The sequence below is a fragment of the Lepisosteus platostomus genome, chromosome 5, assembly GCF_059453375.1.
Source record: "Lepisosteus platostomus isolate fLepPlt1 chromosome 5, fLepPlt1.hap1, whole genome shotgun sequence".
NCBI lineage: Eukaryota > Metazoa > Chordata > Actinopteri > Semionotiformes > Lepisosteidae > Lepisosteus > Lepisosteus platostomus.
In genome coordinates this window covers 2,267,458-2,294,028 of record NC_142615.1, presented here as the reverse complement: position 1 = coordinate 2,294,028, position 26,571 = coordinate 2,267,458, and the positions used below count along the sequence as shown (strand labels likewise).

Genomic DNA, 26,571 nt, shown 5'->3' with positions numbered 1-26,571 from the left:
CCCCCGCAAGGCCCGCGGCCCTGTGCCTCTCCTCGTCCTCCTTTCCCCCTCCCTCTGCGCCGCCACCTTCCGGCTCTTGATCCCTTTTTATTTTGTCCCGCGGAGAGACGCTGCTCGCCCCGGCCCCCCGTCCTGACCCTCTCGCCGTCTCGCTCCCGCAGGGCTCCTGGACCGCTGCAGGAGTCCGTTCGGCTCCAGGCTGCTGCGGTATGGCGCCGCCCTCCCTCCCTCGCTTGACCCTTCTCCTCTCCTGTCTCCCCCTCTCCCTCTTTCTCCCCCTCTCTTAATTCCCCCTCTCTCCCTCTTTTCCCTCTCTCTCCCCCCTCTACCTCTCCCCTCTCTCCTCTCTCCTCTCCCTCTCCCCTCTCCTCCTCTCTAAACCCTCTCTCTCTCCTCTCCTCTCCCTCTCCCCTCTCCTCCTGTCTAAACCCTCTCTCCCCCCTCTTCCTCTCCCCTCTCTCCTCTCTCCTCTCCCTCTCCCTCTCCCCTCTCCTCTCTAAACCCTCTCTCCTCTCCACTCTCCTGTCTAAACCCTGTCTCTCCCCTCTCCTCCTCTTTAAACCCTCTCTCTCCTCTCCCTCTCCCCTCTCCTCCTGTCTAAACCCTCCCTCTCCTCTCCCTCTCCCTTCTCCTCCTGTCTTAACCCTCTCTCCTCTCCCCTCTCCTGTCTAAACCCTCTCTCCTCTCCCCTCTCCTGTCTAAACCCTCTCTCCTCTCCCCTCTCCTCCTCTCTAAACCCTCTCTCTCTCCCCTCTGTCCCAGGCGCTGGCTGCTGCACCCGACTCGCAGTCTGGGCGAGCTGATGAAGAGACAGGAGGTGGTTCAGTTCTTCTGCTCCCCCCGAAACAACGAGGTGCTCAACACCCTGCAGGACTGCCTGAAAAACATCAGGAGAATCCCGGTAACACACTCTCTCTCACACACACACACACACACACACACACAGACAGTGTATGACACTCTGACACCCTGCAGGACTGCCTGAAAAACATCAGGAGAGTCCCGGTAACTCTCACACACACACACACACACACACACACACACACACACACACACACACACACACACACAGTGTACAGCACTCTGACACCCTGACCATACTGTCTGTAAGCATGTTTGCAGTGCTTCTTCCTGTTGGCGTGGGGGTCAGTGAGACTGCAGAGCTGTCTCACCCTCGCTCTCTGTCTCCTGCAGATGTTGATCCGCAGGATGACTCTCTCTCAGACCAATGTCCACGACTGGCAGTGCCTGTATAAGGTGAGAGAGCCTTCCCGAGCGGCTGTCCACTCAGGCGGTGTGTCTGCATGAACCCCCCTCTCTCTCTGCAGACAGTGTACAGCGCGGTGTGCATCAGAGACACCGTGCAGGCCCTCCCTCAGTCGATACTGCTGTTCCGAGAGATCTCCGGGGCCTTCAGCGACGACCTGCACTACATCGCCAGCCTCATCAGCAAAGTGGTAAAGACCCGCTCTGTGTCCACAGGGATGGCCTGTATACAAAACTCCACCGAAATCCTCTGCCTGTGATGGACTGGTGTCCTGTCCAGGGTGTGTGTGTGTGTGTGTGTCCTGTGAGGGGCTGGTGTCCTGTCCAGGGTGTGTGTGTGTGTGTGTGTCCTGTGAGGGACTGGTGTCCTGTCCAGGGTGTGTGAGTGTGTGTGTGTCCTGTGATGGACTGGTGTCCTCTCCAGGGTGTGTGAGTGTGTGTGTGTGTGTGTGTGTGTGTGTGTGTGTGTGTGTGTGTGTCCTGTGATGGACTGGTGTCCTGTCCAGGGTGTGTGAGTGTGTGTGTGTGTGTCCTGTGATGGACTGGTGTCCTGTCCAGGGTGTGTGTGTGTGTCCTGTGATGGACTGGTGTCCTGCCCAGGGTGTGTGAGTGTCCTGTGATGGACTGGTGTCTTGTCCAGGGTTTGTGAGTGTGTGTGTGTCCCCTGTGATGGACTGGTGTCCTGTCCAGGGTGTGTGAGAGTGTGTGTGTGTGTGTCCTGTGTTGGACAGACAGACGAGCGCCGTCACGTCACGCACACGCATGCAAGGGGGTCTCACCGGGGTCTCTGTGTCGCCGCGGCAGGTGGATTTCGAGGCCAGTCTGACTGAGAACCGGGTCACCGTCAAGCCCAACGTGGACCCAGCCATTGATGAGAGTGAGTGAGAGACACTCTGTGTCTGTGTGCAGCGGGCTGCTGTCTATGTCTCTCTGTTGAGCTCTCTCAGGGCGGTGTTGAGCCCTCTCCCTGTCTCTCAGGGCGGTGTTGAGCTCTCTCGGGGCGGTGTTGAGCTCTCTCCCTGTCTCTCGGGGCGGTGTTGAGCTCTCTCCCTGTCTCTCAGGGCGGTGTTGAGCTCTCTCAGGGTGGTGTTGAGCTCTCTCCCTGTCTCTTGGGGCGGTGTTGAGCTCTCTCGGGGCGGTGTTGAGCTCTCTCCCTGTCTCTGTTTCTCTCAGAGAAGAGGAGGATGATGGGATTGTCTGACTTCCTGACGGATGTCGCTCGCAAGGAGCTGGAGAACCTGGATCCTCGCATCCCCTCCTGCAGTGTCATCTACATACCACTGGTCAGGGCCCCTGTCCACACCTGTCCACACTGCAGTGTCATCTACATACCGCTGGTCAGGGCCCCTGTCCACACCTGTCCACACTGCAGTGTCATCTACATACCCACTGCTGTCCACTCTCCGTGTGAGGACCCTGTCCACCTCTCTGCGGAGCGAGCTGACCCCTCCTGCCGCTCCTTCTCCTCCCAGATCGGCTTCCTGCTGTCCGTCCCCCGGCTGCCCAGCATGGCGGACAAGGAGGACTTCGTCATCCAGGGACTGGACTTCATGGTGAGTCTCTGCCGGCCGCCCCCTCTCTGTTACCCCCCCCCTGCGCGGTGTCCGGGCTCTGTCTCCCCGCTGTCCGTGTGATTGTCCACCTTCCCTTCCTCTCAGTTCCTGTCAGGAGACCGACTTCACTACCGCAGTGAGCGCACCAAGGAGCTGGACAGCATGCTGGGAGACCTGCACTGCGACATCAGAGGTGTGTCTGTATGAACCCCCCTCTCTCTCTCTCTCAGTGCAGTGTTCATGTACTGGAGTGTCCAGTCAGTGTGTCTGTGTGAACCCCTCTCTCTCTCAGTGCAGTGTTCATGTACTGGAGTGTCCAGTCAGTGTGTGTGTATGAACCCCTCTCTCTCTCAGTGCAGTGTTCATGTACTGGAGTGTCCAGTCAGTGTGTCTGTATGAACCCCTCTCTCTCTCTCAGTGCAGTGTTCATGTACTGGAGTGTCCAGTCAGTGTGTGTGTGTGAACCCCTCTCTCTCTCAGTGCAGTGTTCATGTACTGGAGTGTCCAGTCAGTGTGTCTGTATGAACCCCTCTCTCTCTCAGTGCAGTGTTCATGTACTGGAGTGTCCAGTCAGTGTGTCTGTATGAACCCCTCTCTCTCTCAGTGCAGTGTTCATGTACTGGAGTGTCCAGTCAGTGTGTGTGTATGAACCCCTCTCTCTCTCAGTGCAGTGTTCATGTACTGGAGTGTCCAGTCAGTGTGTGTCTGTATGAACCCCTCTCTCTCTCAGTGCAGTGTTCATGTACTGGAGTGTCCAGTCAGTGTGTCTGTATGAACCCCTCTCTCTCTCAGTGCAGTGTTCATGTACTGGAGTGTCCAGTCAGTGTGTCTGTGTGAACCCCTCTCTCTCTCAGTGCAGTGTTCATGTCCTGGAGTGTCCAGTCAGTGTGTCTGTATGAACCCCTCTCTCTCTCAGTGCAGTGTTCATGTACTGGAGTGTCCAGTCAGTGTGTGTGTCTGTATGAACCCCTCTCTCTCTCTGTGCAGTGTTCATGTACTGGAGTGTCCAGTCAGTGTGTGTGTGTGAACCCCTCTCTCTCTCAGTGCAGTGTTCATGTACTGGAGTGTCCAGTCAGTGTGTGTGTATGAACCCCTCTCTCTCTCAGTGCAGTGTTCATGTACTGGAGTGTCCAGTCAGTGTGTGTGTGTGAACCCCTCTCTCTCTCTGTGCAGTGTTCATGTACTGGAGTGTCCAGTCAGTGTGTCTGTATGAACCCCTCTCTCTCTCAGTGCAGTGTTCATGTACTGGAGTGTCCAGTCAGTGTGTGTGTGTATGAACCCCTCTCTCTCTCAGTGCAGTGTTCATGTACTGGAGTGTCCAGTCAGTGTGTCTGTATGAACCCCTCTCTCTCTCAGTGCAGTGTTCATGTCCTGGAGTGTCCAGTCAGTGTGTCTGTGTGAACCCCTCTCTCTCTCAGTGCAGTGTTCATGTACTGGAGTGTCCAGTCAGTGTGTCTGTGTGAACCCCTCTCTCTCTCAGTGCAGTGTTCATGTACTGGAGTGTCCAGTCAGTGTGTGTGTATGAACCCCTCTCTCTCTCAGTGCAGTGTTCATGTACTGGAGTGTCCAGTCAGTGTGTGTGTATGAACCCCTCTCTCTCTCTGTGCAGTGTTCATGTACTGGAGTGTCCAGTCAGTGTGTCTGTATGAACCCCTCTCTCTCTCAGTGCAGTGTTCATGTACTGGAGTGTCCAGTCCAGTCCAGTGTGTGTGTGAGCCCCTCTCTCTCCCAGACCTGGAGACCGCAGTGGTGACGCAGCTGGAGGCGAAGGTGCTGGAGAGGACGCAGTGTCTGTACCGGGTGATGGAGTTCTCCGCCCAGCTGGACTGCCTCATCGCCCTGGCCTTGGTCTCCCGGGAGTACAGCTTCTGCAGGCCCACGCTGACCGCGGCCTCCGTCATCCACATCCGGGAGGGCAGGTAACGCCGAGACAGAGCAGGCCCCCGCCGAGCAGCTGTTAGCGAGGGGGCGGACCCTCTGCGGGTTAGGGGTCGCGAAACACCGAGTTAACAGCGAAACCCAAGGTCCAGGTCAAAAACTAGGGGAGCCAAAAAGGAGGCAAAGCCTAAGGTATCCTAGTGAGAGTGGAGCGGCGGCTCTGTGGCTCAGGATCTGCGCCTGGGGCTGGGAGGTTGCCGGTTCGAATCCCACACCCGGCAGAGGAATCCTACTCCGTTGGGCCCCTGAGCGAGGCCCTTCACCCCCACTGCTCCAGGGGTGCCGTATAAATGGCTGACCCTGCGCTCTGACCCCCAGCTTCTCTCTCCCTGTCTGTGTGTCTCATGGAGAGCAGGCTGGGCTCTGTGACAAGACACGTTCCTCATGCAGGAAATTGTACAGGGCTGATAAAGCAACGTCACTATGATAGTGCGGGTGGGGAGCTGCAGGCTCAGCAGGCCTGGTCTGCAAAGAGAGGAGAGAAACCGCAACGTTTCACGGCCGAAACGGCGCGGTCTTCTCTCCTCTCCCCCCAGCAGCGGGGGGGATAAACCCCTCACTGGTTCCTCGGGTGTCCCGGGACGGCGCCGGAGAAGCGCAGCCCTCAGGGTCCGAGCCAGTCCTGCAGGGTTTAAACAGGCCGGAGGGGGCGGTGTCGTGAGGGGCTCCTGAGGCCCGGTGATCCTTCTGTACGCCTCCCCAGAGAGGAGAGGTGTGTACCAGGGGGGCCCTCTGGCGGCCGGAGAGTGGTACTGCAACAGGGACCTTCGAGGGCAACTGCAGTCTCGGTTTGAGGGCCCAGCGGAGTAGGGTCCCCCTGCCGGCCGCGGGATTCGAACTGGCAACCTCCCAGCCACAAGCGCAGATCCTGAGCCCCAGAGCCACCACGCCGCCCCGTTTTCGGTCCCTTTTTTTTCCCACCCGTTATGACCTCTCGGCAGCAAAGCGAACTCGGCGAACGGCCTCGCGACCCTACAATTCGATCCCGACCCCGAGTTCAGCCCCCGAGCCCTGTGAGCTCTGTGAAAGCACTGTGGGGCGGCCGCACTGTCGTTAAAGGCTTTGTCGGCGGAAACCGTCCGGCAGCCGAGAGCAGTATTTCTCGCCCTGGGTGAAAGGAGGGCTGTTTTTCCCAGGCCTGCTCGGTTCTGGAGCAGTAAGGCCTCGTCCTGAGTCGCAGATCGTAGCGCTGCGCACGCCTGGAAATTGTGTCTCTCTCTCTCATGGAGTGGAACTTGAGGCGGATGTCGGGGATGGTGTCCCTGGAGCCGAAAAGCTCCTCTGTTCTGTGAGCGCAGTGCACTCGCCTGCGCTGACTCTTTCTAACCCCCCCCGTATGAAACCGGCCCTGTGTGCCGTGTGCTGCGCCCCCCCCAACCGCAGGCACCCGCTGGTGGAGCTGTGCGCCCCTGTGTTCGTCCCGAACCCCACCGTCAGCGCCGGCGCGGCGGGGAAGGTCAAGCTCATCACCGGGCCCAACTCCAGCGGGAAGAGCATCTACCTGAAGCAGGTGAGCGGGCTCTCTCTCCTCTCCACTGACCCCCGACCCCGTGACCCCACGACCTGACCCCGGAGTCCACCGGCAGCGGGCTCTCTCTCCTCTCCGCTGACCCCCGACCCCGTGACCCCACGACCTGACCCCGGAGTCCACCGTCAGCGGGCTCTCTATCCTCTCCGCTGACCCCCGACCCCGTGACCCCACGACCTGACCCCGGAGTCCACCGTCAGCGGGCTCTCTATCCTCTCCACTGACCCCCGACCCCGTGACCCCACGACCTGACCCCGGAGTCCACCGTCAGCGGGCTCTCTATCCTCTCCACTGACCCCCGACCCCGTGACCCCACGACCTGACCCCGGAGTCCACCGGCAGCGGGCTCTCTCTCCTCTCCGCTGACCCCCGACCCCGTGACCCCACGACCTGACCCCGGAGTCCACCGTCAGCGGGCTCTCTATCCTCTCCGCTGACCCCCGACCCCGTGACCCCACGACCTGACCCCGGAGTCCACCGTCAGCGGGCTCTCTATCCTCTCCACTGACCCCCGACCCCGTGACCCCACGACCTGACCCCGGAGTCCACCGTCAGCGGGCTCTCTATCCTCTCCACTGACCCCCGACCCCGTGACCCCACGACCTGACCCCGGAGTCCACCGTCAGCGGGCTCTCTATCCTCTCCACTGACCCCCGACCCCGTGACCCCACGACCTGACCCCGGAGTCCACCGTCAGCGGGCTCTCTATCCTCTCCACTGACCCCCGACCCCGTGACCCCACGACCTGACCCCGGAGTCCACCGTCAGCGGGCTCTCTATCCTCTCCACTGACCCCCGACCCCGTGACCCCACGACCTGACCCCGGAGTCCACCGTCAGCGGGCTCTCTATCCTCTCCGCTGACCCCCGACCCCGTGACCCCACGACCTGACCCCGGAGTCCACCGTCAGCGGGCTCTCTCTCCTCTCCGCTGACCCCCGACCCCGTGACCCCACGACCTGACCCCGGAGTCCACCGTCAGCGGGCTCTCTATCCTCTCCGCTGACCCCCGACCCCGTGACCCCACGACCTGACCCCGGAGTCCACCGTCAGCGGGCTCTCTCTCCTCTCCGCTGACCCCCGACCCCGTGACCCCACGACCTGACCCTGGAGTCCACCGTCAGCGGGCTGGGTGCAGTTAAAGGTGTCTGTCCCCTCCACTGACCCCTGACCCCACGACCCTGGAGCCCATTGTCAGTGGGCCACGTACTGTTAAAGGTCTGTCCTGTCCACTGACCCCCGACCCTGTGGCCCCATGACCCTGGGGTTGTTGTGAGGTCACACTGCTAACCCCCAGCAGGCCTGTCCCCCCGGACCCAGCCGCGCTCTGATTGGATGACGGTGTCGGCCCCTCCCCCCCCCCCCGGCAGGTGGGGCTCATCGTGTTCATGGCCCTGATTGGCTCCAACGTGCCGGCGGCGCAGGCAGAGGTCGGGCTGATGGACGGGATCTACACCCGCATGCACAGCCGGGAGTCCGTGTCCCTGGGGCTGTCCACCTTCATGATCGACCTCAACCAGGTCTGTGTCCAGTCCGGGGGTCAGTGACTCTGTGTGAACCCCTCTCTCTGTCTGTCTGGAGTGTCCACTCTGTGGGTCGGTGACTCTGTATGAACCTCTCTCTCTGTCTGTCTGGAGTGTCCAGTCTGTGGGTCAGTCTGTGTGAACCCCTCTGTCTGTCTGTCTGGAGTGTCCAGTCTCTGGGTCAGTCTGTGTGAACCCCTCTGTCTGTCTGTCTGGAGTGTCCAGTCTGTGTGAACCTCTCTGTCTGTCTGTCTGTCTGGAGTGTCCAGTCCGGGGGTCAGTCTGTGTGAACCCCTCTGTCTGTCTGGAGTGTCCAGTCCGGGGGTCAGTGAGTCTGTATGAACCCCTCTGTCTGTCTGGAGTGTCCAGTCCGGGGATCAGCGAGTGTCTCCCTCTCTCCTGTCTGTCAGATGGCGTCGGCTCTGAACGACAGCACAGGCAGCTCCCTGGTGCTGATAGACGAGTTCGGGAAAGGGACCAACACGGTGAGGAGGAGGAGGAGGAGGAAGATCGGGTGGGGAGCGAGTCACTGTTCCTCCTGACCCCCTTCTCTCTCTCTCAATTCAATCCAATTCAAGGGGCTTTATTAGCACGACCGATGGGTACAATCAGTGTTGCCAAAGCACATAAAAATAAAAAAATTCACATGAAACAAAACAAAAAATAGAAGTAAAATAAAATCTACAGACATTTACAACAGAGACATATCCTAAAATATTGACAAATACTGTAGGCGGATGGAGCATGACTGGGAGACAGGCTCACTGGTCCTCAGGCTGGGACAGGAGATCACACACTGTATTATTATTATTGAGAGACAGGCTCACTGTCTGTTCCTCAGGCTGGGACAGGAGATCACACACTGTATTATTATTATTGAGAGACGGGCTCACTGTCTGTTCCTCAGGCTGGGACAGGAGATCACACACTGTATTATTATTATTGAGAGACAGGCTCACTGGTCCTCAGGCTGGGACAGGAGATCACACACTGTATTATTATTATTGAGAGACAGGCTCACTGTCTGTTCCTCAGGCTGGGACAGGAGATCACACACTGTATTATTATTATTGAGAGACAGGCTCACTGTCTGTTCCTCAGGCTGGGACAGGAGATCACACACTGTATTATTATTATTGAGAGACAGGCTCACTGTCTGTTCCTCAGGCTGGGACAGGAGATCACACACTGTATTATTATTATTGAGAGACAGGCTCACTGTCTGTTCCTCAGGCTGGGACAGGAGATCACACACTGTATTATTATTATTGAGAGACAGGCTCACTGTCTGTTCCTCAGGCTGGGACAGGAGATCACACACTGTATTATTATTATTGAGAGACAGGCTCACTGTCTGTTCCTCAGGCTGGGACAGGAGATCACACACTGTATTATTATTATTGAGAGACGGGCTCACTGTCTGTTCCTCAGGCTGGGACAGGAGATCACACACTGTATTATTATTATTGAGAGACAGGCTCACTGTCTGTTCCTCAGGCTGGGACAGGAGATCACACACTGTATTATTATTATTGAGAGACAGGCTCACTGTCTGTTCCTCAGGCTGGGACAGGAGATCACACACTGTATTATTATTATTGAGAGACAGGCTCACTGTCTGTTCCTCAGGCTGGGACAGGAGATCACACACTGTATTATTATTATTGAGAGACAGGCTCACTGTCTGTTCCTCAGGCTGGGACAGGAGATCACACACTGTATTATTATTATTGAGAGACAGGCTCACTGTCTGTTCCTCAGGCTGGGACAGGAGATCACACACTGTATTATTATTATTGAGAGACAGGCTCACTGTCTGTTCCTCAGGCTGGGACAGGAGATCACACACTGTATTATTATTATTGAGAGACGGGCTCACTGTCTGTTCCTCAGGCTGGGACAGGAGATCACACACTGTATTATTATTATTGAGAGACGGGCTCACTGTCTGTTCCTCAGGCTGGGACAGGAGATCACACACTGTATTATTATTATTGAGAGACAGGCTCACTGTCTGTTCCTCAGGCTGGGACAGGAGATCACACACTGTATTATTATTATTGAGAGACAGGCTCACTGTCTGTTCCTCAGGCTGGGACAGGAGATCACACACTGTATTATTATTATTGAGAGACGGGCTCACTGTCTGTTCCTCAGGCTGGGACAGGAGATCACACACTGTATTATTATTATTGAGAGACGGGCTCACTGTCTGTTCCTCAGGCTGGGACAGGAGATCACACACTGTATTATTATTATTGAGAGACAGGCTCACTGTCTGTTCCTCAGGCTGGGACAGGAGATCACACACTGTATTATTATTATTGAGAGACGGGCTCACTGTCTGTTCCTCAGGCTGGGACAGGAGATCACACACTGTATTATTATTATTGAGAGACAGGCTCACTGTTCCTCAGGCTGGGACAGGAGATCACACACTGTATTATTATTATTGAGAGACAGGCTCACTGTCTGTTCCTCAGGCTGGGACAGGAGATCACACACTGTATTATTATTATTGAGAGACGGGCTCACTGTCTGTTCCTCAGGCTGGGACAGGAGATCACACACTGTATTATTATTATTGAGAGACGGGCTCACTGTCTGTTCCTCAGGCTGGGACAGGAGACCACACACTGTATTATTATTATTGAGAGACGGGCTCACTGTTCCTCAGGCTGGGACAGGAGACCACACACTGTATTATTATTATTGAGAGACGGGCTCACTGTCTGTTCCTCAGGCTGGGACAGGAGATCACACACTGTATTATTATTATTGAGAGACGGGCTCACTGTCTGTTCCTCAGGCTGGGACAGGAGATCACACACTGTATTATTATTATTGAGAGACGGGCTCACTGTCTGTTCCTCAGGCTGGGACAGGAGATCACACACTGTATTATTATTATTGAGAGACGGGCTCACTGTCTGTTCCTCAGGCTGGGACAGGAGATCACACACTGTATTATTATTATTGAGAGACGGGCTCACTGTCTGTTCCTCAGGCTGGGACAGGAGATCACACACTGTATTATTATTATTATTGAGAGACAGGCTCACTGTCTGTTCCTCAGGCTGGGACAGGAGATCACACACTGTATTATTATTAATGAGAGACAGGCTCACTGTCTGTTCCTCAGGCTGGGACAGGAGATCACACACTGGATTATTATTATTGAGAGACGGGCTCACTGTCTGTTCCTCAGGCTGGGACAGGAGATCACACACTGTATTATTATTATTGAGAGACAGGCTCACTGTTCCTCAGGCTGGGACAGGAGACCACACACTGTATTATTATTATTGAGAGACAGGCTCACTGTTCCTCAGGCTGGGACAGGAGATCACACACTGTATTATTATTATTGAGAGACGGGCTCACTGTCTGTTCCTCAGGCTGGGACAGGAGATCACACACTGTATTATTATTATTGAGAGACGGGCTCACTGTCTGTTCCTCAGGCTGGGACAGGAGATCACACACTGTATTATTATTATTGAGAGACAGGCTCACTGTCTGTTCCTCAGGCTGGGACAGGAGATCACACACTGTATTATTATTATTGAGAGACAGGCTCACTGTTCCTCAGGCTGGGACAGGAGACCACACACTGTATTATTATTATTGAGAGACGGGCTCACTGTCTGTTCCTCAGGCTGGGACAGGAGATCACACACTGTATTATTATTATTGAGAGACAGGCTCACTGTCTGTTCCTCAGGCTGGGACAGGAGATCACACACTGTATTATTATTATTGAGAGACGGGCTCACTGTCTGTTCCTCAGGCTGGGACAGGAGATCACACACTGTATTATTATTATTGAGAGACAGGCTCACTGTCTGTTCCTCAGGCTGGGACAGGAGATCACACACTGTATTATTATTATTGAGAGACAGGCTCACTGTCTGTTCCTCAGGCTGGGACAGGAGATCACACACTGGATTATTATTATTGAGAGACGGGCTCACTGTCTGTTCCTCAGGCTGGGACAGGAGATCACACACTGTATTATTATTATTATTGAGAGACAGGCTCACTGTCTGTTCCTCAGGCTGGGACAGGAGATCACACACTGTATTATTATTAATGAGAGACAGGCTCACTGTCTGTTCCTCAGGCTGGGACAGGAGATCACACACTGGATTATTATTATTGAGAGACGGGCTCACTGTCTGTTCCTCAGGCTGGGACAGGAGATCACACACTGTATTATTATTATTGAGAGACAGGCTCACTGTTCCTCAGGCTGGGACAGGAGATCACACACTGTATTATTATTATTGAGAGACAGGCTCACTGTCTGTTCCTCAGGCTGGGACAGGAGATCACACACTGTATTATTATTATTGAGAGACAGGCTCACTGTCTGTTCCTCAGGCTGGGACAGGAGATCACACACTGGGCTGCCAGTTCAGCGGAGTTCCCTCCTCCCTCTCCCAGTAGGATTGGGACCCTTTGGGATGCTGGCAGGTGTGGGAACTCTGGGATGAGATTTCTGAATTCGGGGAAGACTGTTTGTCTAATCCCAGAGTACCTCACTCTCTCTCTCCCCCCCCCGTGTCCGACCGGCCCACAGGTGGACGGCGTGTCCCTGCTGGCCGCCTGCGTCCGGCACTGGCTGAGGAGGGGCCCCCAGCACTGCCCACACGTCCTGCTGTCCACCAACTTCCACAGCCTGGTGCAGATGGGCCTGCTGCCCCAGTCCCCCCTGCTGCAGTACCTGGTAATACCCCAGACACCCCAGTGACACACCGACAGCCCCAGTGACACAGTGACAGCCCCAGTGACACACCGACAGACCCAGCCCCAGCAGTAACAGGGCTGTCCTGTACTCAGACCCTGGAGACGACACACTGACAGCCCCAGTGACACTACCAGGGCCGTCCTGTACTCACACCCTGGAGACGACACACTGACAGCCCCAGTGACACTAACAGGGCCGTCCTGTACTCAGACCCTGGAGACAGCTCTGGATGGGGAGGAGCTGGTGTTCTTCTACCAGCTGAAGGAGGGCGTGTGCCAGTCCAGTCACGCCGCCAACATCGCCACGCTGGCAGGACTGCCACCCCCACTGGTGCAGAGGGCCGTGGAGGTCAGTGTGTGTGTGTGTGTCCGATCTCCTGTGTGTGTGTGAGAGTCTGATCCCCTGTGTGTGTGTCTGATCCCCTGTGTGTGTGTGTGTGTGATCCCCTGTGTCAGTTGAAGACAAGGCTCAGGACAGTGTCTGTCCCGAGGAGCCCAGCAGGTGTTCCGTGTGTGAGGACGGCTGTCCTGTGTGTTCCAGGTGTCGGAGCTGTACCGAGCGGGCAAGGCCATCGAGCGCGTCGATCGCCCGTCCAGCACGGAGCAGGCCGCCAGGTCAGAGAGCGCCCCCCCCCCCCAGTCCCTCTCGCCTCCCCCGCCCCGCTCCCCTCTGACACACACACCCGCAGTCTGTTTAGCACTTGCCCACATCGCAGGGGTCAGCGCTGGGGCTCTGGGCTCAAGACCAGACAGGGGGCGCTGTCTGTGTGGAGTCTGCATGTTCTCCCCGGGTCGGAGTGGGTTTCCAGACAGGCTGGAGGGTTAAAACTGGCCCTGGTGTGAGTGTGTGTGTCTGGTGTGTGAGTGTGTGTGTCTGTCTGTTTCTGAGTATGTGTGTCCTGTGAGTGTGTGTCTGTGTTTGAGTATGTGTCCGGTGTTTGAGTGTGTGTCTGTGAGTGTGTGTGTGTGTCTGGTGTGTCTGTGAGTGAGTGTGTGTCTTTGTGTGTGTCTGTGTGTCTGTGTGTTTGGTATGTGTCTGTGTGTGAGTGTGTGTGTCTCTGTTTCTGAGTATGTGTGTCCTGTGAGTGTGTGTCTGTGTTTGAGTATGTGTCTGGTGTTTGAGTGTGTGAGTGTGTGTCTGTGAGTGAGTGTGTGTCTTTGTGTGTGTCTGTGTGTCTGTGAGTGTGTGTCTGTGTGTTTGGTGTGTGTCTGTGTGTGAGTGTGTGTGTCTGTTTCTGAGTATGTGTGTCCTGTGTTTGAGTATGAGTATGTGTCTTGTGTTTGAGTGTGTGAGTGTGTGTGTCCGGTGTGTGTCTGTGTGAGTGTGTGTGTCCGGTGTGTCTGTGTGAGTGTGTGTGTCCGGTGTGTGACTGTGAGTGTGTGTCTGTGTATCCGGTGTGTGTCTGTGTGAGTGTGTGTGTCCGGTGTGTCTGTGTGAGTGTGTGTGTCCGGTGGGTGACTGTGAGTGTGTGTCTGTGTATCCGGTGGGTGACTGTGAGTGTGTGTCTGTGTATCCGGTGTGTGTCTGTGTGAGTGTGTGTATCCGGTGTGTGTCTGTGTGAGTGTGTGTGTCCGGTGTGTGACTGTGAGTGTGTGTCTGTGTATCCGGTGTGTGTCTGTGTGAGTGTGTGTGTCCGGTGTGTCTGTGTGAGTGTGTGTGTCTGGTGTGTGTCTGTGTGAATGTGTGTGTCCAGTGTGTCTGTGTGAGTGTGTGTGTCCGGTGTGTGACTGTGAGTGTGTGTCTGTGTATCCGGTGTGTGTCCGGTGTGAGTGTGTGTGTCCGGTGTGTGTGTGAGTGTGTGTCTGGTGTGTCTGTGAGTGTGTGTCTGTGTGAGTGTGTGTGTCCGGTGTGTCTGTGTGAGTGTGTGTCTGTGTATCCGGTGTGTGTCTGTGTGAGTGTGTGTGTCCGGTGTGTCCGGTTTGTGACTCGACACTGGGGGTTTTGACACATCACTGTGAACATTTCACCAGTGCTGCGGGCTGAAAGAGAGAGAGAGCGATCGCGTCACCGCAAGTCAAACGGCGCCCCCAGGTGGTGGGCTCTCTCCGGGAGACTGTGGATCTCCTCATCGCGCCCCAAACCCCCCCCCGTCTCTGTCTGCCCCCCAGGTGCCGGGCCATCGTGGACCGGTTTCTGGGCCTGGACCTGGACAGCCCCTCCGTCGACCTGCCCCAGTACCTGAGAGAGGAGGTGCTGCCCTCTGCGGGCGACATCCTGTAGCGCCTGACCCCAGTCACCCCTGATCACCCCCATCTCCCCCAGTCAGCCCCAATCAACACCAGTCTCCCCCCGACACCCCTAATCACCCAATGTCACCTCCAGTCTCCCCCAGTCACCCCTAATCACCCCCAGTCACCCCCAGTCTCCCCCAGTCAGCCCCAATCAACACCAGTCTCCCCCAGTCACCCCTAATCACCCCCAGTCACCTCCAGTCTCCCCCCCGACACCCCTAATCACCCCCAGTCACCCCCAGTCTCCCCCAGTCACCCCTAATCACCCCTGATCACTCCCTGTCACCCCTGATCACTCCCTGTCACCCCCAGTCTCCCCAAGTCAGCCCCAATCAACACCAGTCTCCCCCCGACACCCCTAATCACCCCCTGTCACCTCCAGTCTCCCCCAGTCACCCCTAATCACCCCCTGTCACCTCCAGTCTCCCCCCCGACACCCCTAATCACCCCCTGTCACCTCCAGTCTCCCCCAGTCACCCCCAGTCACCCCTAATCACTCCCTGTCACCCCCAGTCTCCCCCAGTCACCCCCAGTCTCCCCCAGTCACCCCTAATCACCCCCAGTCTCCCCCCGTCACCCCTAATCACCCCCAGTCACCCCCAGTCTCCCCCAGTCAGCCCCAATCAACACCAGTCTCCCCCAGTCACCCCTAATCACCCCCAGTCACCCCCAGTCTCCCCCAGTCACCCCTAATCACCCCCTGTCACCTCCAGTCTCCCCCAGTCACCCCTAATCACCCCCAGTCTCCCCCAGTCACCCCTAATCACCCCCAGTCACCCCCAGTCTCCCCCAGTCACCCCTAATCACCCCCTGTCACCTCCAGTCTCCCCCAGTCACCCCTAATCACCCCCAGTCACCCCCAGTCTCCCCCCAGTCACCCCTAATCACCCCCAGTCACCCCCAGTCTCCCCCAGTCACCCCTAATCACCCCTGATCACTCCCTGTCACCCCCAGTCTCCCCCAGTCAGCCCCAATCAACACCAGTCTCCCCCCGTCACCCCTAATCACTCCCTGTCACCCCCAGTCTCCCCCTGTCACCCCTAATCACCCCCAGTCTCCCCCAGTCACCCCTAATCACCCCTGATCACTCCCTGTCACCCCCAGTCTCCCCCAGTCAGCCCCAATCAACACCAGTCTCCCCCAGTCACCCCTAATCACTCCCTGTCACCCCCAATCTCCACCAGTCACCCCTAATCACCCCTAATCACTCCCTGTCACCCCCAGTCTCCCCCAGTCACCCCTAATCACCCCCAGTCACCCCCAGTCACCCCCCGTCACCCCTTATCACCCCCTGTCACCTCCAGTCTCCCCCAGTCACCCCTAATCACCCCCAGTCTCCCCCAGTCACCCCTAATCACCCCCTGTCACCTCCAGTCTCCCCCAGTCACCCCTGATCACTCCCTGTCACCACCAGTCTCCCCTGTCAGCCCCAATCAACACCAGTCTCCCCCAGTCACTCCTAATCACTCCCTGTCACCCCCAGTCTCCCCCTGTCACCCCTAATCACCCCTAATCACTCCCTGTCACCCCCAGTCACCCCTAATCACCCCGTCACCCCCGGTCTCCCCCAGTCTCCCCTCATCACCCATAATCACTCCCTGTCACCACCAGTCACCCCTAATAACTCCCCGTCACCCCCAGTCACCCCTAATCACCCCCATCTCCCCCAGTCAGCCCCAGTCAGCCCCAATCAACACCAGTCTCCCCCCGTCACCCCTAATCACTCCCTGTCACCCCCAGTCACCCCTTATCACCCCCAGTCTCCCTTAATCAGCACCACCCCCCTTCAATCACGCCCAATCAGCCCCAGTCACCCCAGTCACCCTCAATCACCCCATTTACCCCCAGTCACCCTCAATCACCCCATTTACCCCCAGTCACCCCTAATCACCCCCAATCTTCCCCGGTTAGTCCTAATCACCCCGAGTCTTCCTCAATCAGCCACAATCTCCCCCAGTCACCCCTAATCACTTCTCATCACCCCCAGTCACCCCTGATCCCCGACCTCTCTCACGCTGTCGTTTCAGAGGGGCTGAAACAGTTACTGGAACAGCCTTTATGAACAACAACAACACCTCACTGTTCCTGCTCATCTGCTTCCCTGTTCATACTTGATATATAACGTTATTTATTATTCTCGTTGTTGTTGTTGTTGTTGTTGTAATGTGTTAAGAACACATTTCGCCAAATAAACCCTTCGGAGCCAAAGGCCAAGGTGTGTCCTGGCTTGTTTCTGCTCAGCGGTCCGAAGGGACTGGAACAGGCCCAGGGTTCGACCCCCCAGATAGAGGAAATGTGCAGGTCACACACAGTAACACACTGGACACAAACACTCACACACTGGACACCCACACTCATAGACAGACACACTCATAAACAGACAGACACACACACACAGATGCACACCGGACACACACACTCATAAACAGACAGACACACACACTCATAAACAGACAGACACACACACAGACACACCCTGGACAAACACACTCATAAACAGTCAAACACACACACACACACACACTCATAGACAGACACACAGACACATACCAGACACACACACTCATAAACAGACAGACACACACACAGAGACACATACCAGACACACACACTCACACACAGACACACACTCACAGACACACGCCAGACACATACTCACACACTCACAGACACACACACACTCATAAACAGACAGACACACTCGCACCAGGGCCAGTTTTCCCAGAAGCCCATTTACCCAGCAGCCTGTCTGTGGACTGTGGGAGGAAACCCAACTCCGACCTGGGGGGAACACGCGGACTCCACCCAGACAGCGCCCCTGTCCTTGAGCTCGGGGGACCCCCGGGCTGCGAGGCCCCCCTGCCTGCCCCGTGGGAACGTCAGTCGTCTCTCTCTCCCCCTCTCCCTCTCTCCCTCCCTCCCTCTCTCCCCCTCTCCCTCTCTCTCTGTCTCTCCCCCTCTCCCTCTCTCGCTGTCTCTCCCTCCCTCTCAGTTCAATTCAATTCAGTTCAAGGTGCTTCATTCGCATGACCGATGGGTACAATCCGTGTTGCCCCAGCCAATAAAAAATCATGAAATTCACATGAAGCAAAACAAAAAATAAAAGTAAAATAAAATCTACAGACATATTACAGACATTTACAACAGGGACATATCCTAAAACTATTGACATGTCCTGTAGACAGATGGGGCATTACTGGGAGACAGGCTCACTGGTCCTCAGGCTGTCTCTCTCTCCCTCTCCCACTGTCTCTCTCTCTCTCTCCCTCTCTCCCTCGGGCGCCGCGCTCACCTGGTGCCCAGAACCGCAGGCAGGAATGTGACCCAGCCAGCTCCGGCAGGAATCTTGCCCACACCCTCTCCTCCGAGGTGGTTTCTGGCAGGTCTCTATGACGGGTGACTCTCTCTCTGCCCCCCTCCGTCTCATCCCAGCGGACTTTACCGCGCTGTGCTCCGCTGTGGCCTTGTTGTCAGCGGTTTTTACCGCTCTGTGCTCCGCTGTGGCCTTGATGTCAGTGGACTTTACCACGCTGTGCTCCGCTGTGGCCTTGTTGTCAGCGGTTTTTACCGCTCTGTGCTCCGCTGTGGCCTTGTTGTCAGCGGACTTTACCGCTCTGTGCTCCGCTGTGGCCTTGTTGTCAGCGGACTTTACCGCTCTGTGCTCTGCTGTGGCCTTGTTGTCAGCGGTTTTTACCGCGCTGTGCTCTGCTGTGGCCTTGATGTCAGTGGACTTTACCGCGCTGTGCTCCGCTGTGGCCTTGTTGTCAGCGGTTTTTACCGCGCTGTGCTCCGCTGTGGCCTTGTTGTCAGCGGACTTTACCGCTCTGTGCTCTGCTGTGGCCTTGTTGTCAGCGGTTTTTACCGCGCTGTGCTCTGCTGTGGCCTTGATGTCAGTGGACTTTACCGCGCTGTGCTCTGCTGTGGCCTTGATGTCAGCGGTTTTTACCGCTCTGTGCTCTGCTGTGGCCTTGTTGTCAGCGGTTTTTACCGCGCTGTGCTCTGCTGTGGCCTTGTTGTCAGTGGACTTTACCGCGCTGTGCTCCGCTGTGGCCTTGATGTCAGCGGTTTTTACCGCGCTGTGCTCTGCTGTGGCCTTGTTGTCAGCGGTTTTTACCGCGCTGTGCTCTGCTGTGGCCTTGTTGTCAGCGGACTTTACCGCACTGTGCTCTGCTGTGGCCTTGTTGTCAGCGGACTTTACCGCGCTGTGCTCTGCTGTGGCCTTGTTGTCAGCGGTTTTTACCGCACTGTGCTCTGCTGTGGCCTTGTTGTCAGCGGACTTTACTGCGCTGTGCTCTGCTGTGGCCTTGTTGTCAGCGGACTTTACCGCGCTGTGCTCCGCTGTGGCCTTGTTGTCAGCGGACTTTACTGCGCTGTGCTCTGCTGTGGCCTTGTTTTCAGCGGTTTTTACCGCGCTGTGCTCCGCTGTGGCCTTGATGTCAGTGGACTTTACCGCTCTGTGCTCTGCTGTGGCCTTGTTGTCAGCGGACTTTACCGCGCTGTGCTCCGCTGTGGCCTTGATGTCAGCGGTTTTTACCGCGCTGTGCTCTGCTGTGGCCTTGATGTCAGTGGACTTTACCGCGCTGTGCTCCGCTGTGGCCTTGTTGTCAGCGGACTTTACCGCTCTGTGCTCTGCTGTGGCCTTGTTGTCAGCGGTTTTTACCGCGCTGTGCTCCGCTGCGGCCTTGTTTTCAGCGGACTTTACCGCTCTGTGCCCTGCTGTGGCCTTGTTTTCAGCGGTTTTTACCGCGCTGTGCTCCGCTGCGGCCTTGTTGTCAGCGGACTTTACCGCGCTGTGCTCCGCTGCGGCCTTGTTTTCAGCGGACTTTACCGCTCTGTGCCCTGCTGTGGCCTTGTTTTCAGCGGTTTTTACCGCGCTGTGCTCCGCTGTGGCCTTGTTGTCAGCGGTTTTTACCGCGCTGTGCTCCGCTGTGGCCTTGTTGTCAGCGGACTTTACCGCTCTGTGCTCTGCTGTGGCCTTGTTGTCAGCGGACTTTACCGCGCTGTGCTCCGCTGTGGCCTTGTTGTCAGCGGACTTTACCGCGCTGTGCTCCGCTGTGGCCTTGTTGTCAGTGGACTTTACTGCGCTGTGCTCTGCTGTGGCCTTGTTGTCAGCGGACTTTACCGCGCTGTGCTCCGCTGTGGCCTTGTTGTCAGCGGACTTTACCGCGCTGTGCTCCGCTGTGGCCTTGTTTTCAGCGGTTTTTACCGCGCTGTGCTCTGCTGTGGCCTTGTTGTCAGCGGTTTTTACCGCGCTGTGCTCTGCTGTGGCCTTGTTGTCAGCGGTTTTTACCGCGCTGTGCTCCGCTGTGGCCTTGATGTCAGTGGACTTTACCGCGCTGTGCTCCGCTGTGGCCTTGATGTCAGTGGACTTTACCGCGCTGTGCTCTGCTGTGGCCTTGTTGTCAGCGGTTTTTACCGCGCTGTGCTCTGCTGTGGCCTTGTTGTCAGTGGACTTTACCGCTCTGTGCTCTGCTGTGGCCTTGTTGTCAGCGGACTTTACCGCTCTGTGCTCCGCTGTGGCCTTGTTGTCAGCGGTTTTTACTGCGCTGTGCTCCGCTGTGGCCTTGTTGTCAGCAGACTGAAATGCTATTTTTCCCAAAGGCTACATTTAAGAACACACATCAGTGCACACTGAGATAAGTAATAGTGTAGTTTCACATAAAAAAAGGTGATGACAGCTGGAGAACCAGTTTGTGGTATTTGTTTTGAAAGCCACAAAAAAAAGAAGGATTTAGATAAGGGGAGGGAGAAGGAGTTAAGTCAATACATTACACTAATACCGCATTGAGAGAGAGGGGGGTTCACACACACACACTGACTGGACACTCCAGTACATGAACACTGCACTGAGAGAGAGAGGGGTTCATACAGACACCCTGACTGGACACTCCAGTACATGAACACTGCACTGAGAGAGAGAGGGGTTCATACAGACACACTGACTGGACACTCCAGTACATGAACACTGCACTGAGAGAGAGAGGGGTTCACACACACACACTGACTGGACACTCCAGTACATGAACACTGCACTGAGAGAGGGGTTCATACACACACACTGACTGGACACTCCAGTACATGAACACTGCACTGAGAGAGAGAGGGGTTCATACAGACACCCTGACTGGACACTCCAGTACATGAACACTGCACTGAGAGAGAGAGGGGTTCATACACACACACTGACTGGACACTCCAGTACATGAACACTGCACTGAGAGAGAGAGGGGTTCATACAGACACACTGACTGGACACTCCAGTACACTAACACTGCACTGAGAGAGAGAGGGGTTCATACAGACACACTGACTGGACACTCCAGTACATGAACACTGCACTGAGAGAGAGAGGGGTTCATACAGACACACTGACTGGACACTCCAGTACATGAACACTGCACTGAGAGAGAGAGGGGTTCATACAGACACACTGACTGGACACTCCAGTACATGAACACTGCACTGAGAGAGAGAGGGGTTCACACACACACTGACTGGACACTCCAGTACATGAACACTGCACTGAGAGAGAGAGGGGTTCATACAGACACACTGACTGGACACTCCAGTACATGAACACTGCACTGAGAGAGAGAGAGGGGTTCATACAGACACACTGACTGGACACTCCAGTACATGAACACTGCACTGAGAGAGAGAGGGGTTCATACAGACACACTGACTGGACACTCCAGTACATGAACACTGCACTGAGAGAGAGAGAGGGGTTCATACAGACACACACTGACTGGACACTCCAGTACATGAACACTGCCCTGAGAGAGAGAGGGGTTCATACACACACACTGACTGGACACTCCAGTACATGAACACTGCACTGAGAGAGAGAGGGGTTCATACAGACACACTGACTGGACACTCCAGTACATGAACACTGCACTGAGAGAGAGAGAGGGGTTCATACAGACACACTGACTGGACACTCCAGTACATGAACACTGCACTGAGAGAGAGAGAGGGGTTCATACACACACACTGACAGAGACACAGGTCCATAGTCCGTCACTTTGGTTGTTGTGGGACCAATCTCCCCAGAAACAGGACCATAGCAAGAAACCCGAGACACGTCATGTATTGTTTTACAGAGTTTATTATTTTTTTTCCCAGTAAATCTTGTTGGTCACAATTTTTTCCCAGTGTTAACATTATTGACCAGAAAGGAGGTTAGTAACATTCTTCACCTAGAGAAGAGCTCGGTACCTTTCAGCATGGCTCGAGCGAGACCTCGGGCCACGCCACATATCCGGACCTCCGGGTCCGGCCAGAGTCCAGGCTTCGTGCTAGGAGAGGGAACACGCAGAACCACACAGCAGTGACCGGGACACCGGGAGAGTTGGGGTGATTCAGGGTTACTTGGGGTGATTCAGGGCAATTGGGGGTGACTGGCAGATACTGGGGGTGATTCAGGGTGACTGGGGGTGATTCAGGGCGATTGGCAGTGACTGGGGTTGATTCAGGGTGACTGGGGGTGATTCAGGGCGATTGGGGGTGACTGGCAGTGACTGGGGGTGATTCAGGGCGATTGGGGGTGACTGGAGGTGATTTGGATTGACTGGAGGTGATTTGGGGTGACTGGGGTTGATTCAGGGCGATTGGCAGTGACTGGCAGTGATTCGGGGTGACTGGGGGTGATTCAGGGCGATTGGGGGTGACTGGCAGTGATTCGGGGTGACTGGGGGTGATTCAGGGCGATTGGGGGTGATTTGGATTGACTGGAGGTGATGTGGGGTGACTGGGGTTGATTCAGGGCGATTGGCAGTGACTGGCAGTGATTCGGGGTGACTGGGGGTGATTCAGGGCGATTGGCAGTGACTGGCAGTGATTCGGGGTGACTGGGGGTGATTCAGGGCGAATGGGGGTGATGGCGGTGATTCGGGGCGATTGGGGGTGACTGGCAGTGACCGGAGGTGATGCGGGGTGACCGGCGGTGATTCGGGGCGATTGGGGGTGACTGGCAGTGACCGGAGGTGATGCGGGGTGGCCGCGGCGCGGGCCTAGGCCAGCCCCAGGAGCCAGACGGCGGCCAGGGCCCCCCCCGTCAGAGCGGACAGGCGGGCAGCGCCGGCGCTGTTGCACAGGTCCGTGGTGCAGCAGCTGATGGTCTGCGTGTAGTTCGAGAGCAGGAAGGGCTGAATGATCGTCGTGTTGCACTGCTGGCTGCCGAGCTGAGACTGGCAGCCCTTCGAGACGAAGGTGGAGGCGAAGTTCGAGCCAAAATCTGGGAGAGAGAGAGGGGAGAGGGGTGAGAGTGAGAGAGAGAGAGAGAGAGTATGTCAATATTATATAATATGTCTTTGTTGTAAATGTCTGTAACATGTCTGTAGATTTTATTTTACTTCTACTTTTTGTTTTGTTCTATGTTAATTTTATTATTTTTATTTGCTTTGGCAACACTGATTGTACCCATCGGTCATGCTAATAAAGCACCTTGAATTGAATTGAATTGAGAGAGAGGGCAGAGGGGTGAGAGAGAGAGGGGTGAGAGAGACAGAGGGCAGAGGGGTGAGAGAGAGAGGGGTGAGAGAGGGGTAAAAGGGGTGAGAGAGAGAGAGGGGAGAGGGCAGAGGGGTGAGAGAGAGAGGGGTGAGAGAGAGAGAGGGCAGAGGGGTGAGAGAGAGAGGGGTGAGAGAGAGAGAGGGCAGAGGGGTGAGAGAGAGAGAGGGGTGAGAGAGGGGAGAGGGGTGAGAGAGGGGAGAGGGGAGAGGGGTGAGAGAGAGGGCAGAGGGGTGAGAAAGAGAGAGAGGGCAGAGGGGTGAGAGAGAGAGGGGTAAAAGGGGTGAGAGAGAGAGAGGGGAGAGGGGTGAGAGAGAGAGAGGGGAGAGGGGTGAGAGAGAGAGAGGGCAGAGGGGTGAGAGAGAGAGAGAGGGGAGAGGGGTGAGAGAGAGAGAGGGCAGAGGGGTGAGAAAGAGAGAGAGAGGGCAGAGGGGTGAAGGGGTGAGAGAGAGGTGGGAGAGTCTCCGAGTCTCTTACTTGCTGTCAGGCTGTAGCACTGCTCTGTACCGGCACAGTTGGTCTGCGTCAAGACGCACAGGTTTAGGAATCCAAAGTTGCATTTGTTGCACTTCAAAGTCTCCACTGTACAGGGGAGGCACAACGGAGCAGAAACTGTGAGCAGCAGTTCTTGTAAAAGGAGCAGACGCACACCAGTCATTCTGTACCAGCAACCCCACCTGGGAGACGGACACCAGTCATTCTGAACCAGGAACCCCACCTGGGAGACGCACAGCGATCGTTCTGCACCTTGACTTACACACTGAAACACTGACTCCCTGAATGACACACTGACACCCTGACTGACTGACACACTGAAACACAGACACACTGACTGACACCCTGAAACACAGACACCCTGACTGACTGACACACTGAAACACAGACACACTGACTGACACCCTGACTGACTGACACACTGAAACACTGACACCCTGACTGATAGACACACTGACTGACTGAAACACAAACACAGACTCTCTCTCTCCCTCTCTCTCTGGGACAGATCCCAACGGGCGGGACAAAAAACCACAGCTGCTCAAGCACTGAGGTAGTGGCACCCTGCCCGTCTGTCTGTCTGCCCGTCACCTGCCTGCCTGCCTGTCTGTCTGTCTGCCTGTCACCTGCCTGCTCGTCTGTCTGCTTTCCTGCCTGTCACCTGCCTGCCTGCTCGTCTGTCTGTCCGTCTGCCTGTCACCTGCCTGCCTGCTCGCCTGTCTGTCCGTCTGCCTGCCACCTGCCTGCCTGCTCGTCTGTCTGTCCGTCTGCCTGTCACCTGCCTGCCTGCTCGCCTGTCTGTCTGTCGTCTGCTTCCCTGCCTGTCTGTCTGTCTATCCGACTGTCTGCTTTCTTGCCTGTCTGTCCGTCTGTCTATCTCCTTTCCTGCTCCCCCGTCCGTCTATCTGCTTTCCTGCCTGCCTGCTCGCCTGTCTGTCTGTCTGTCTATCCGTCTGTCTGCTTTCTTGCCTGCCTGCTCGTCCGTCTGTCTGTCTGCTTTCTTGCCTGCCACCTCGCCTGTCTGTCTGTCTATCTGTCTGTCTGCTTTCTTGCCTGCCTCCTCGCCTGTCTGTCTGTCTATTCGTCTGTCTGCTTTCTTGCCTGCCTCCTCGCCTGTCTGTCTGTCTATCCAACTGTCTGCTTTCTTGCCTGCCTCCTCGCCTGTCTGTCTGTCTATCCAACTGTCTGCTTGCCTGCCTGCCTCCTCGCCTGTCTGTCTGTCTATCCGACTGTCTGCTTTCCTGCCTGCCTCCTCGCCTGTCTGTCTGTCTATCCGACTGTCTGCTTTCTTGCCTGCCTCCTCGCCTGTCTGTCTGTCTATCCGACTGTCTGCTTTCCTGCCTGCCTCCTCGCCTGTCTGTCTGTCTATCCAACTGTCTGCTTTCTTGCCTGCCTGCCTCCTCGCCTGTCTGTCTGTCTATCCGACTGTCTGCTTTCCTGCCTGCCTCCTCGCCTGTCTGTCTGTCTATCCAACTGTCTGCTTTCTTGCCTGCCTGCCTCCTCGCCTGTCTGTCTGTCTATCCAACTGTCTGCTTTCTTGCCTGCCTGCCTCCTCGCCTGTCTGTCTGTCTATCCGACTGTCTGCTTTCCTGCCTGCCTCCTCGCCTGTCTGTCTGTCTATCCAACTGTCTGCTTTCTTGCCTGCCTGCCTCCTCGCCTGTCTGTCTGTCTATCCGACTGTCTGCTTTCCTGCCTGCCTCCTCGCCTGTCTGTCTGTCTATCCGACTGTCTGCTTTCCTGCCTGCCTCCTCGCCTGTCTGTCTGTCTATCCAACTGTCTGCTTTCTTGCCTGCCTGCCTCCTCGCCTGTCTGTCTGTCTATCCAACTGTCTGCTTTCTTGCCTGCCTGCCTCCTCGCCTGTCTGTCTGTCTATCCGACTGTCTGCTTTCCTGCCTGCCTCCTCGCCTGTCTGTCTGTCTATCCAACTGTCTGCTTTCTTGCCTGCCTGCCTCCTCGCCTGTCTGTCTGTCTATCTGTCTGTCTGCTTTCTTGCCTGCCTCCTCGCCTGTCTGTCTGTCTATCCGACTGTCTGCTTTCCTGCCTGCCTCCTCGCCTGTCTGTCTGTCTATCCGTCTGTCTGCTTTCTTGCCTGCCTCCTCGCCTGTCTGTCTGTCTATCCGACTGTCTGCTTTCCTGCCTGCCTCCTCGCCTGTCCGTCTGTCTATCTGTCTGTCTGCTTTCTTGCCTGCCTCCTCGCCTGTCTGTCTGTCTATCCGTCTGTCTGCTTTCTTGCCTGCCTGCTCGTCCGTCTGTCTGTCTGCTTTCCTGCTCCCCCGTCCGTCTGTCTGCTTTCTTGCCTGCCTGCTCGTCCGTCTGTCCGCTAGTCTCCCCGCCTGGTGTCTTGTGTCCCTGTCCCAGCTCACCCAGGCCTGCTCTCATTCCCAGGACCCCCGGGACAGAAGCCTGTCCCCACCACCCCCAGTACTCACCGGCCGTGGAGCACAGGGCCACAGCCAGGACGGCGCCCAGGAGCCGGTTCATCTTCACTGGAGTCGGGGGGGCAGCCCACCAGGGACGAGTCGGGCCGGGGCTGGGACGGTGTCGGCGAGAGACGAGAGGAGACGAGACGAGACGAGACGGGCAGGACCGGGCGCACGGGGCTCTGGACTCACACGGGAGCTGGGGAGGAAGCGGGGGCCTATTTGTGCTCAGGGCTTGTGCCCCCCCACACACACACACACACACACACACACACCCCCCCACCGAACCGGTCCGGCTGGTTTCGATCCTGTTTGCTTCCACTCTGGTGACATCAGAGACCGGGGCGGGGGGGG

The 26,571-nt window shown here is 56.3% G+C and overlaps 2 protein-coding genes across 11 annotated transcripts in view; one reads left to right on the top strand and one right to left on the bottom strand.

Moving 5' to 3' along the window:
* The window catches only part of msh5 (mutS homolog 5), a 34,946-nt gene extending 10,577 nt beyond the window's left edge, over positions 1-24,369 (top strand). Inside the window, exons 10-25 of one of the 5 annotated variants that reach the window (XM_088631105.1) lie at positions 162-207; positions 763-901; positions 1,195-1,257; positions 1,329-1,457; positions 2,071-2,143; positions 2,440-2,603; positions 2,739-2,819; positions 2,925-3,012; positions 4,552-4,738; positions 6,141-6,267; positions 7,655-7,804; positions 8,218-8,292; positions 12,390-12,536; positions 12,768-12,905; positions 13,098-13,171; positions 24,306-24,369. In XM_088631105.1, coding sequence (XP_088487231.1) covers positions 162-207; positions 763-901; positions 1,195-1,257; positions 1,329-1,457; positions 2,071-2,143; positions 2,440-2,603; positions 2,739-2,819; positions 2,925-3,012; positions 4,552-4,738; positions 6,141-6,267; positions 7,655-7,804; positions 8,218-8,292; positions 12,390-12,536; positions 12,768-12,905; positions 13,098-13,171; positions 24,306-24,354 — 1,730 coding nt within the window. In that variant the 3' untranslated portion in view covers positions 24,355-24,369. Of the gene's footprint in view, positions 1-161; positions 208-762; positions 902-1,194; positions 1,258-1,328; positions 1,458-2,070; positions 2,144-2,439; positions 2,604-2,738; positions 2,820-2,924; positions 3,013-4,551; positions 4,739-6,140; positions 6,268-7,654; positions 7,805-8,217; positions 8,293-12,389; positions 12,537-12,649; positions 12,679-12,767; positions 12,906-13,097; positions 13,172-14,527; positions 14,613-14,665; positions 17,003-24,305 lie in introns of those variants that run through there. The other 4 variants (XM_088631103.1, XM_088631104.1, XM_088631106.1 and 1 more) reach the window with 4 other exon arrangements.
* On the bottom strand, positions 21,882-26,419 carry LOC148662422 (uncharacterized). Of its 6 annotated transcripts, XR_015936302.1 has the most exons (5): positions 26,227-26,418; positions 23,780-23,884; positions 22,732-23,027; positions 22,433-22,461; positions 21,882-22,341 (listed from the first exon to the last, which is right to left on the bottom strand). XR_015936302.1 is itself a non-coding variant. In XM_088631145.1 (4 exons), exons 1-3 carry the CDS (start codon positions 26,276-26,278, stop codon positions 22,804-22,806), a joined length of 381 nt encoding a protein of 126 aa, XP_088487271.1. In that variant the 5' UTR covers positions 26,279-26,419; the 3' UTR covers positions 21,882-22,716; positions 22,777-22,803. The 6 variants fall into 6 exon arrangements, 2 of the variants coding, with proteins under 2 accessions (XP_088487271.1, XP_088487270.1); XR_015936300.1 differs by having other exon boundaries at positions 22,433-23,027; XR_015936301.1 differs by having other exon boundaries at positions 21,882-22,461.
* Positions 26,420-26,571: the final 152 nt, after the last annotated feature.

Excerpts from the sequence above, each read along its gene's own strand:
- LOC148662422 (XM_088631145.1), bottom strand. The coding sequence starts at position 26,278 with ATGAACCGGCTCCTGGGCGCCGTCCTGGCTGTGGCCCTGTGCTCCACG. Across the intron at positions 23,885-26,226 it reads GGCCCTGTGCTCCACGGCCG|TGGAGACTTTGAAGTGCAAC; the intron begins GTGAGTACTGGG and ends TCCCCTGTACAG. Across the intron at positions 23,028-23,779 it reads GTGCTACAGCCTGACAGCAA|ATTTTGGCTCGAACTTCGCC; the intron begins GTAAGAGACTCG and ends TCTCTCTCCCAG.